Raw genomic sequence first — 12,552 nt, 5'->3', positions numbered from 1 at the left:
GAAATTTTGTATTGCTATTAAGCAAGTTGTACAGTAAATGCTGGTATGAATGGAGAGGTATTCTTAATGGAGAATCAAGCCCCATGGTATGCAGGCTTGAGAAACTGTATTGGTGAGTAAATTTACTTTTAAAATAGGATGCCGATCTTTTATGCTAAATACTGCTACTTGTGAATTTTACTTCTTCTATGCTTTACAGTGGTATAAACAGTAAGTAGTTCATGCTGCTTTCAGAAGTGTGCATGCCAGTTGGATGAGGTTTTTCCTTCATTATCACGAACAATTTCATGCTTTTTTGAAGCATGCTCATTGTTTTGAAAGCTGTAGAGTCAATTCTTTAGTTAACCCAGTCTTAATCATGATCTGAGAAAATGCATAAAGCTCGTTGTTACACTTCTTTCCTTACATTGATTTTGCAGTTTACAGAATACTTGCAGTAAGTGAAATATAGCCCATGTTCTCTAACAATTGTTCAATCATTTTGAGTCCAGTGGTTCCTGATGAAGGGTTATGCCTGAAATGTCAGCATTTGTCCTTTCTCTCCAGTTGCTGCCTGACATGCTGAACGTTTCCAAAATGGTCTGTTTTTGTTCTTGAGATATCTTCTGAATTAGGAATCAGCAGTGTACTTTATTTGGAAGACCTGCTTTGTGGTGTTAATCCCTGTTAATTCCCTGAAACAACATTAGCCCCTATTTACTTTCAGATAAAGCTGGCATCGTACAAATGCACTTGTATCTGTGAAGAAGGTTGATTTTGCTTAAGTAAATCTCCACATGTTTTGTGGTATAAATTGAATTTTTTGAAAAAGGGACATATCAGTCAAAACGCTTGCTGGGTAAAGTATTTTGATCATTTCTTTTGTACACAACTGAAATTTTGAATAGCCAACATATGATCTTTAAAATTAATGCGACAAATTACATTTTTTGTGCCTCCTCAACTATGCTTACTCGTTAAATTGTCTTTTGTGTCTTTGAGTACTTCCATTAAAATTTTTTACTTGAAGGCTTCAACTTCTTGCAAGAACCTGTGCTGGGTCTTAATAGTTGTAACTATGTTTAAGAGAATGCAGATTGTGTCACTCAGGCATGTGCAAACTCTCCAATATCCTAAATGCAGTGGTACCAACTAGCCAACATAAGTTTTGGAATATATTAGCCTAAATTTCCTTTAATTCTTTTTTCATGCGATGTGGGCATCACTGGCTAGGCCAGCGTTTATTGTCCATTCCTGATGGTCCTTGAGAAGGTGGTGGTGAGCTGCCTTGTTGAACCGCTGCAGTCCATGTAGTGTAGGTACACCCACTGTTCTGTTAGGAAGGGAGTTTTAGGATTTTGTCCCAGTGACAGTGAAGGAACAGTGATATATTTCCAGGTCAGGATGGTGTGTGGCTTGGAGGGAAACTTGAAGGTGGTGGTGTTCCCATCTATCTGCTGTCCTTGTCTTTCTAGGTGGTAACGGTCACAGATTTGGAAGGAACTCCAGTTTGCTGGAGTGTCCATCTCTTGGTGTTCCCCATCAATTAAATTTGTTTGTGCACATGTAGTTTTTAAAATATTTTGCCCACAAATTTGCTGGAAGTGCGCACTGCTACTGGAGGAGCAAAGGGCATCTAAGACCTGAGTGAAGAGGGCAAGTAACAGAGTGCCCCTTTAACCAATGAGATTTCAGGATTGAGAAATGCCTGAGGATCAGCATGAACTAGGACGGAATCATCTGCTTCTGTTGGCAGCGGGCATGAGTGGCAATGTGGCAGGAAGGTCAGAAATCGGTTTCACGCCGTTGTCTGCTTCTGGTGGGGTGGGGTGGGGGGTACGGGGGTGCTCAAGGGCTGCACTTGGGTTGATGGTCGTACACAAGCACATGCGGGTGGGGGAGCGAGGCGGGGGAAAGCGACCACGCTTTAAGGAAACTGTGTATAAAGTGGCCATTCCTCCGCAGCTGAGACAGTTTAGATGCAGCCACATTGACATGCTTGGAGTCGGGCCTCTAGCTTATCTGCCCACTCAAGCAACGCAGAGCCCTGACAATGTTACCAAATGCTCCAGAGCTTTTCAACCCTTGGGCACAGACTGCAAACTAATGAGCGTTTTAGTGGACTGCAGAATAATTGGATGACTGCGCATGTTGTACAATCTCCTTGTGAAAGTTGGGCATGGAGCAGTTGCTGGTGGATGCGTTCACAGCCCCTTGCAGTGTCATCATTCAGGTTTGGACCAATGGCTAAGAGTGTGAGTGTGGGTTAGGAGAATGCCCGAGCAGAGAGCACAGCATGCTGTCCAGCGGACAAAGCTGCCATCAATTGGTCAATTATTGACCACTTAAAAGCTGTTTTCCCCCCCACCCCAGCCTCAATTTTTAGGCTGGTGGGAGGAGTTCCCAGGTAGTGGGGGGAAGCCTGGTAATATTTGGGTTTAGTCCTTGGGTGTGAAGTGGGCGGGGGGGCACCTCAATTAGATGCCCCCCTTTAACTTTGGGCACCACCCCCCTCCTTCTTAAGGTTTGGTAACCGCTGGACCTCCCTCCCTCCACTCCAGCCTCTCCACCGATACCCCAATCCTCCACTGTCCACCACCGCCCCCCCCCATCCCCAAGGCCTCCCCTACCCTCTCTTCTCTGAGACCCCCAAAACTTAATTTTTTCTGGAAACCCAGGACTTAGGTTCCAGGGACGGCATGCAGTCCAAGTCCTGTCTCCTGCAGCTCCTGGCACTGCAGGGACTAGAGAACTGCCGGCCAATCAGATTCCACCTGAGTGAGGGGCAGAAGTCCAGCCTGCAGACCATTAATGCTCATTGGCATGTGAAATGGCTGCAGGGCAGGCAGTGAGATTCTTTGGATGGCGGGACAGGAACCCTTGCCACCCTAATACTCCTGGCTCATGTTGTTAAAAGGGACCTTTAGCTATTAATTACCAGTCTTGACTTTTTGTGACATGTTTGATGGTTGATTAATGCAGCAACTTCATTAAAATCACAGGGAAGTTAAGGGCTAGATGGTAGTTTCAGGAAACTAAGGGTAAAGCGACAGAAATCGTTTGGCAACTTATGACAATGCATAATGAATGGGTATTTCTTCCTTTCCATAACTTGCTGGCTGGTTTTCACACTTAGAATCATTCACACATTGTAATTTATTCAGCAAATTCTGGGCCAATACTTGAGCAGTTTTGCCCAGTTGTTTCAAGATGAATTGTGTAACAAAGTTAATATCATGCTGTTGTAATTCTAGTTTGTGGTTACTTTTATGAAAGAAATTGTGAACTATAAAGCCTCTAATCATCATTCTTCTTATGTTGATGGCGAATATATTCTAATGACTGATACCTGTGTAACAGTGAGAGGCAATAAGAGATCGGGAGACACGGACAAACCTAGCGACTGTTCTTTCCCTTTTTAATTTAACAATTTAAAATAAACACAATTGACTTTTGAAAGCAAATCCCTCCACTTATACTATGATTAATGCATATATCTTAAATAGTTTTTTAAAACATTCATTCCCAGGATGCACCCACTAATGTCGGCATTTATTGCCCATGCCTAGTTGTCCTGAGAAAATGGTGATGAATCATCTTTTTGAATGGCTGCAGTCCAAGCACTATATATTCTTTCATGGGATGTGTGGTGTCACTGGCAAGGTCAGCATTTGTTGCCCATCCCTAATTGTTCTTGAGAGTTAAGCGTCAACCACATAGCTATGGGTCTGGAGTCACATATGGGCCATACCGGGTAAGGGAGGCAGATGTCCTTCGCTCAAGGGCATTAGTGAACCGGATGAGTTATTACGACAATTGATAGTTTCATTACTGTGACTAGCTTACAATTCTAGAGTTTCATTTTTGCACCTTGAAGGTCACTTAGAATATTTTCATTCTACCAGAGGTCAACCTATTTCCTCCATGTTTCAGTACTTTGCAGGGATATTGTTAGGCAGCAGTTATTACTTTGATGACCATTGGATCATTGCTTAGCTTACTGACGGATTGTGTATTGTTCTCCATGGAGTTCTAAAAATATAAAAACAAAAAACTGCGGATGCTGGAAATCCAAAACAAAAACAGAATTACCTGGAAAAACTCAGCAGGTCTGGCAGCATCAGCGGAGAAGAAAAGAGTTGATGTTTTGAGTCCTCATGACACTTCAACAGAACTAGGTGAATCCAAGGAGAGGGGTGAAATATAAGCTGGTTTAAGGTGATGGTGGTGGTGGTGGTGGTGGTGGTGGTGGGGTGGGTGGGGGGGGTGGGGGGGGGGGGGGGGGTGCGGATGGAGAGAGAGAGAAGTGGGGGGGGGTGTGGTTGTAGGGACAAGCAAGCAGTGATAGGAGCAGATAATCAAAAGATGTCACAGACAAAAGAACACAGGTGTTGAAGTTGGTGATATTATCTAAACGAATGTGCTAATTAAGAATGGATGGTAGGGCACTCAAGGTATAGCTCTAGTGGGGGTGGGGGGCATAAAATATTTAAAAATAATGGAAATAGGTGGGAAAAGAAAAATCTATATAAATTATTGGAAAAAACAAAAGGAAGGGGGAAGAAACAGAAAGGGAGTGGGGATGGAGGAGGGAGTTCAAGACCTAAAGTTGTTGAATTCAATATTCAGTCCGGAAGGCTGTAAAGTGCCTAGTCAGAAGATGTGGTGCTGTTCCTCCAGTTTGCGTTGGGCTTCACTGGAACAATGCAGCAAGCCAAGGACAGACATGTGGGCAAGAGAGCAGGGTGGAGTGTTAAAATGGCAAGCGACAGGGTCACAAGACCGCAGGTCAGCAAGAATGACCCAAACCTCCCTGTTGCTTGCCATTTTAAAACTCCACCCTGCTCTCTTGCCCACATGTCTGTCCTTGGCTTGCTGCATTGTTCCAATGAAGCCCAACGCAAACTGGAGGAACAGCACTTCATCTTCCAACCAGGCACTTTACAGCCTTCCGGACTGAATATTGAATTCAACAACTTTAGGTCTTGAACTCCCTCCTCCATCCCCACTCCCTTTCTGTTTCTTCCCCCTTCCTTTTGTTTTTTCCAATAATTTATGTAGATTTTTCTTTTCCCACCTAGTTCCATTATTTTTAAATCATTTATGCCCCCCCCACCCCCACTAGAGCTATACCTTGAGTGCCCTACCATCCATTCTTAATTAGCACATCCGTTTAGATAATATCACCAACATCAACACCTCTGTGTTCTTTTGTTCTTTTGTCTGTGACATCTTTTGATTATCTGCTGCTATCACTGCTTGCTTGTCCCTACAACCACAACCCCCCTCCACTTCTCTCTCCCCACCCAACCACCACCCCCCCCGCCCCCAACCCTTCCCCCCCCACCCCACCCCACCTTAAACCAGCTTATATTTCACCCCTCTCCTTGGATTCACCCAGTTCTGCTGAAGGGTCATGAGGACTCGAAATGTCAACTCTTTTCTTCTCCGCCGATGCTGCCAGACCTGCTGAGTTTTTCCAGGTAATTCTGTTTTTGTCCATGGAGTTCTGATTGATTAGATCTACAAATTGCTTTTTCCTGCGGGTGTTGATATTGTTTCCCATAGATTAGTTGTTGAAATTCGTAATCTGTAACCAAAGCACATCTTTTTGATCCCAGGTCCTGACTATCACCTAGTCTAAGTGCCAGTGCTTTGATCTTGGATGCTGCCAGAATGTCTTGAAACAGTTTTTGGTGGAAAAGTGTATTAGTGACCTCAAATGTGTTCTGCACCCAGGGTAAAGAGGCGCCCACTGTTAGGCTTTGACTTTCCAACTCCATGCTTTCCAATGGCCTTTGGCTAAAGGGTGTGGTTGTCACCTACCCCAACTAGCAATATTGGTGAGGTGAATGGGATTTCGTTTTACCTGGGGATCATGGGTTAGTCCTAAGCTTAAATAATGCTGAAGGGTGGTCCAAGCCTTTGTCTGTCAGCACTGATAGAAGAAGGGTGGGGGAAGGGTTGCACATGCCTAACAGCATTGGATGGAAGTGAGGTTCTTCTAGTTATGATAAAAGATCATTGACCTGAAACATCAGCTCTGTCTCCCTTTTCTTTGATGTTGCCAGACCTGGAGTATTTCCAACATTTTCTATTGTTATTTCAGATTGCCAGCATCTGCAATGTTTTGCTTTTGTGTTAAGGTTCTCCCATGTCTGGCAGTACTAGATTTTTTAACTTCCAGGAAATCTCTGCATGGTGTTTTGAAATTAGTTGTTGGGACTATATTGCTGTATTTTTTATTCTCCTGCTTTCTTTCTCACTTTCTTTCACTCCTCTAATTTTGTTTCTCTGTTCCTTTCTATCTTTTGTCTCTGTATTGATGACTTCCCCACCCTCCCTTATAATTTCTCTCCCACTATTGCTTTTAGCAGATGTTGAAATCACAAAGAAGAACCTTAATTAAACTGTTACGATGCCAGACATTGCTGTGGGTTAATTTTACAGCTATTGCAAAACATTTTGATTTTTAAAAATAATTGTGTTTAATATTGTACTTTGCTTGTGAAAAATATCAGGGGGAAAAATAAGGCATCAATAAATTGCGGCAAAATCTTAACATGTTTCTACTGAGTTTTCCCATTACAAATGCTGACGTGAGTAACTTCAAATATAAATCTTTATGTTTTGGATAATTGTACAATGATGCTGTCTTCCATATTTTTATAATAATTTCAATCTATTGCACGCTCTCCAGCTCCAGAACTGGTTTTGAGGAAGGTTATCAACTTTTCTGATTGCACTGTTTGCCTGGATAAGAGAAATGCAAGTGGAAAGATCGAGTTTTACCAGGACCCGTTGCTCTACAAATGCTCCTTCTGCACCCGTTTGCACTTTACTTATGACAACCTCAACTCTAAAATTCCATCAATTATCAAGGTATGGACCTAAGAGTAATTTGTATCCTTAGGGCAACAACTTTTTTAGTAGGGTGGACTAATTCACTATTGAAATGTGATTGCCGAAGAATTTAAATAGGTACTAATGAGTGAGCTGTAAAATTTTCAAGTACAAATTATGTATTTCATGACAGTTCTTCAAATTTGTGTTCGTGAGACATTCATTTTCAAAAATATGATTTTACAACTTGCAGCTTACATAATGCCATTTTTAACAATTTCTCCAAAACTGGTTGTATTCTTTATATATAAATAAACATACAGACTTGTTGCATTTACAAATCTTCTTAAAAATCAGACACCATGTTTTTGGTGGAAGAAGAAAGTCTACTGAGGACTGGCTTGTTTGCTCACTAATTAAAGCCAACAATTTTATAAATTCCCTGATCGAATGCTCTGGTTTTTGGCAAAACATTTTGATATGTTTTTAGGACCAGGGAGGATAAGACAGTTGTTTGTATATAAGTAGTTTGTGACTTCAGTGTGCAGAGATCAACCTAGTATTAAGCACTAGGAAGGAAATTTTAATTTAAGAAGGAAATAGATAGATTTCTAGACTCTAAAGGCGTCAAAGGATATGGGGAAAGAGCACGAGTATGGCGTTGAGATAGAGAATCAGCCGTGATCATATTGAATGGCAGAGCAGGCTCACAGGGCTGAATGACCCACTCCTACTTCTATTTTCTATGTTTCTATTGGAAATGATCTACTTTAAATGTGTAAATAAATGTACTTTGAGTACAGCTCTGGACAGAACTCCAGACCTCCTGAAATGTATTTATTTCTTGAAAACTTATGTTCATTTTATTTTCTTTTGATCCAGGCTGAATAGCAATGGCCACCCCACTCCCAAGTTTTCACTAGTGTTTGAAGTTGCTGGCACAAGTTGCACAAGACAAGCTGTTAGCACTGGAGCTATTTTTCCTATATGTTATGATTTTCTTTCTTAAATGTGAGGAAGCAACTCCAAGATACTGCTTGATGCCTCCCCAGATAAGGCAGATAATAGGGAGTCAGTGATAGATTTATTTGTTCAATACCTTTTCACTCAGTGATTCATGTTGGTGCATCACATTGTGCCAGCAACAAGTGTGCAAGACAGTTCCCATAAACAGAAAATTGGATAAATGAGCAGTTTCTTTTGGTGGTTGACTGCTAGATATTGGTCAGGATACTATGAGAACTTCCTCCTGCTTTTGCACAGTGCTGTGGGATCTTTTACATCCTCCTGAATGTCTCATCTGAAAGACAGCACTTCCAGCAATTCTACGCTTCCTCAGTACAACATGACAGCAATCGGCTATGTTCTCAAAACCTGGAATGTGGCTTGAATTCACAACCTTCTGACGCAAGCTATGAGTGCTACCACACTGAGCCAAAATGAGGTAGCGTACTGTAGCTGAAGTATTACATAAAATTACAATGATCTAGTTAGTTGAAAAGTTTGGTTTAGTCAGGAGATGAACATTTTCATGTGATCTTCGGATATTAAAGATCCAGGGAAAAATAACTGGGGAATAGGCAAGTCTTTTGCAAGTATGGTAAACTAGTCAGTCCTTTAGAGACCAATCTTTCAAATGGAAAACATCATTCTGGAAGAAGTGACTGAAATGGATGCTGCAAATCCACCCGATTTCAGAACATGCTTGCAACAAAAATCATTGATTTGAAAAGACAAGTGAAGGTGTTAGGATGAAAATTCATGATATTTACTAGAGAATAAGTACAGATATCTTCAAATTGTAGGGCAATCCAAATCCCAATACCTCTGCTTGGCTGTATGGCTTCTGAAATTTATCCAAAGAAGTTTTATATTTGACATATAAAAAATGTAATGGCACAGCGGATGGTAAATGCTGAGCTGCTCAAATTTGGGAAACTTGAAAAAGCTGCCACAGCTGTTTTGCAATTTGTATTTTTACTTCAAGATGCGTGCCTTGGATTCAGTAGCAATAAGTCCACTGAGTCTTAGATTTTTTTTACAAAATTAATTAAACATTTCTTAATAAAATAAATGATTTTAAGCACATACTTAGGTCTACAAATTACTACTGTGATAACTCCTAAATCTCCTAATTAATCCAGCTCCCAGTTACACCTCCATTAAGGCAACAGTAAAACAACATAGATTTCAACAGACCCAGGCAAAGCACACAATACCCTGGACAGTGATATTAAAAATGAATTCTCTTAGCTTGGTACATGGAGGCTGGAGGCTTTTCACACTTGTTGGATCTTGTAATGACTTCTTCCTTACACCTAATCTCATCTCCTTTATACATGTTTCTCCCTTTTTAATGTAAATCCCATTGTTCCAATATGTCTTTGCAACATTACTTTTTCCATAATATAAATATTTCACAGTCCTCATATGATCAGTAACCTTTGGGAAAAATCAACACAGTTTGGCTTAGCCTCTTATGGCTAGGTGTAACACCGTACCATTTCTTTGAAATTCTAACTCTGATTTTTCTAAATATGCAAATGTTCTTCACACCTCACATTCTAAAACTTCAGCCACGTTTACATATTTGGCATTTCAAACCTAGTATCCCTTCCGATATATCAAAGCACCCAGACCAGCTGTCTGTAATTCAATTAAAACCCCCCCACACACACACACCCCTACATGGAGAAACTAATCCAAACCCTACTATTAACCTACCTTTGCAATAAATTACAAGATTCTGTGATTCTGAATATTATGAAAATTATTATATTTTCATGACAGAGCTTTGGTCATTTGAACAGTTGTCCCATTAACATCCCAAAGTAGTTTTTAAACACCCAGTCAAGGCAACAATCATATGGGAATGTTGCTTGGGATAAATCAGGGCATTTCAAAACTATCTTCTAGTTTTTTGCAGTGTTAATGATAGACATTCATCGTTACATGTCACTAATCACTGACTAGTTGTAGAACTTAGTAATGAATTGGGAATATCCGTGAATGCTTCAGAGGGATCAATCTGATTAGAGTATTGTAGAAATTCAGATTTTGAAGGAAGAATGTATTTTCATGGCAGGGAATTACTAACTGCAATTGTTCATCAGAATTCCCTCTTCATAAATCCAAAGTGTTATGAACCCCAGGTCCTGTGGATGAAGGTGTGGGAGGGGGAGGAGATTGTAGGAAGGTGGGGGAGGGGTTGGTTTTGGTCGTTATGAAAAAGACTAAGGGCAGAATTTTTCTGTTGGTGAGCTGGGGGCTGCCCATTTAAATATTCAGGAAGGCGGGCGGACAGTGAAATCATCTGTCCGTCTGCTGACTGTCAATGGCCAATTGAGGCCATTGACAGGGTAGTTAAACTAATTAAAGGCCCTGTCCGTCCAACCTTAAGGCTGGCGGGCAGGCCAAGAGCCCCAGCGGGCTGCTGAAAAACATGATACCTCTTCCACCGGCAGGATGAGGTTTCATGTCTGTTTTAAAGAAGTTTAATAAAGTTTTTGTGATATTTATTAACATGTCCTATCTCGTGTGACATTGTCACATGAGGGGGACATGTTAATTTTTTTATTTTTAAAGTTTCAAACACTGTCAGCACTCTCCCTGAGGCACTGAGCCTCAGGGAGATGTGTGCTCTTTCGTGTGCATGCACGAAAGAGCACACTCTGATAGTTGGGGAATTTTCCCCCCCCGCACAGGAAGCGCATGACGCTTCCCATGGCGCAGCCCCACTGTGCTGGCGTTAATTGGCCTGCCCACTTAAAATGGCAGTGGTGCCTGTTTTGGTGGCAGAGATTGGCTGCCCGCCCGCCGCTCTGGCAGTGGGGCCCACCCGCCCATCAAGGCAAATTTTCTGTCCTAAGATTTTTTTCGGCTCCTCAGGGGATACACTGTTCTCTGGATTTGAGTTCTGTTTTTCTGCCTGATGTGAAATCTCAAGGGACAAAATCTTGGTCTCACGCTCAAAGATCAAATACATCATGCACAGATGTTCTAGTGATCAGAAAAGCCATTTAACCAAGTTAGGTTTATGTAATCCTGATTCAACTGTTTCATGAAGAGAAAACTTTTTTTCATTTAAGTTTCAGTAAATGACGTCAATGGCCAGAACTCCTGATTAATATTAATAGAAGTGATCTTGTTAGGACCTGAGGTTACTCGCTATTAACCTTATGAAATGATCGATCCATGTGATTTTGGTCAGCAGTGATGAATGCAAATTAAAGATCATTTTACTTTTTCAAAATTTTGTTGATCCTAAAGTTTATCATAGCTTTGAACTTTTTCTTTACTCTTTCATGGGATGTGGGTGTCGTGGGCAAGGCCAGCATTTGTTGCCCATCCCTAATTGCCCTTGAACTGACCTTGCTGGGTCATTTCAAAGGGCAGTTAAGAGTCAATCATATTGCAGTGGATCTGGAGCCACATCTAGGCCAGACCAGGTAATGATAGCAGATTTCCTTCCCTGAAGGACATTAGTGAACCAGATGGGTTTTTAACAATGATTGATGATGGTTTCATGGTTGCCATTACTGAAAGTAGCTTTATATTCCAGATTTATTAACTGAATTCAAATTCCACCAGCTGCCATGGTGTTACTTGAAGTCATGCCTCCAGAATTTAGCCTGGGTCTCTGAATTACTAGTCTAGCGACATTACCTCTATGCTACCATCTCCCCCTACAACCATGAAGAACTAACCTCCAACAAGCAAAATTTCTCACTGATGCTTGCATTGGAGGAATCAGAGAAGGTTCACTAGGTTGTTTTCTGGCATGAAGGGGTTGTCTTACGAGCAAAGGTTGAGTAGCTTGGGCCTATTGGAGTTTAAAGGAATGAAACATACAAGATCCTGAGTGGACTTGACAGAGCAGATGTTGAGAGAATTTGTGGGAGAATCTAGAACTTGGGGACACTGTTTCAAAATAAGGGGTCTCTATTTAAGACAGAGATGAGGAGGAATTTACTTTCTCCAGTGATTAATAACTGGTGGCTCTGCTGGTTGATAGTATTGTGATGCATTTACACTCATAAGTAACTGGATTGGAACACCCAAATTAATTTCTTCTTTAGTTGCACAAAGCTGATATTTACGGGGTTGAATTGTATCCGATTCCAGAATGGGAAATGGAGTAGGTCACATCATCAAATATATATCTTATCTATACACTTGTGTTTGATGTACATTGAGGGAACAGTAGCTATTAGAAAACAGTTCAGCATTTGTTTTATCACCTGTTTACACAAAATTTCACAACGCTGTGTCCAAATATAACATCCTTCTGTGTAACGTGTAACACAGTGGGGAAAAATACATTGATGTCAGTCCTAAAGCAAAAAAATATATTTTCCAACCACTTGCATAAAGTCAATACCTCATTAGATTACTTGATTAGAATAGTTTTCCTTTGTGGCAGCAAGCTCACTTAGTGGAGATATGCAAGAAAGTCACATGACAAAAGCGACTTTTTTTTAGTCACCATTACAGAGCAGCATTTAGAGACTTTTGGCTGCAAGACTATGTCTAAACAATTATGTCTGTTAAGGAAGGGAATTAAGGTGGGAGGGTAATCCTGAAATGTTCTGTGAAATGATTAACTTGCACCACTCTTTCAATTGACAATTGTGCATTGATAGAATGATTGAAGGATGAGCTGCCTTGTTGAAGAAATTTGCCTGTATTTTGTTGAGATGTACAGAACAGGCCTTTTTGAGTTTCTGTAAG

At 41.1% G+C, this 12,552-nt stretch overlaps 1 protein-coding gene across 11 annotated transcripts in view; it reads left to right on the top strand.

Annotated features, from left to right (window-relative positions):
• LOC121278899 (vacuolar protein sorting-associated protein 13B-like) overlaps positions 1-12,552 on the top strand; it is a 1,102,197-nt gene that overhangs the window by 98,816 nt on the left and 990,829 nt on the right. For all 11 annotated transcript variants that reach the window (XR_005943292.1, XM_041189400.1, XM_041189399.1 and 8 more), the window contains exon 6: positions 6,680-6,861. Coding sequence is in view for 10 of the 11 variants with exons in the window: in XM_041189400.1 (XP_041045334.1) it covers positions 6,680-6,861 (182 nt within the window). In the remaining variant the exon portion in view is untranslated. The remainder of the gene's footprint in view (positions 1-6,679; positions 6,862-12,552) is intronic.

This window comes from Carcharodon carcharias, chromosome 6 (genome assembly GCF_017639515.1).
Source record: "Carcharodon carcharias isolate sCarCar2 chromosome 6, sCarCar2.pri, whole genome shotgun sequence".
Classification (NCBI taxonomy): domain Eukaryota; kingdom Metazoa; phylum Chordata; class Chondrichthyes; order Lamniformes; family Lamnidae; genus Carcharodon; species Carcharodon carcharias.
Note: the sequence above shows the minus strand (reverse complement) of the source record. Positions and strands in the feature narration are given on the sequence as shown.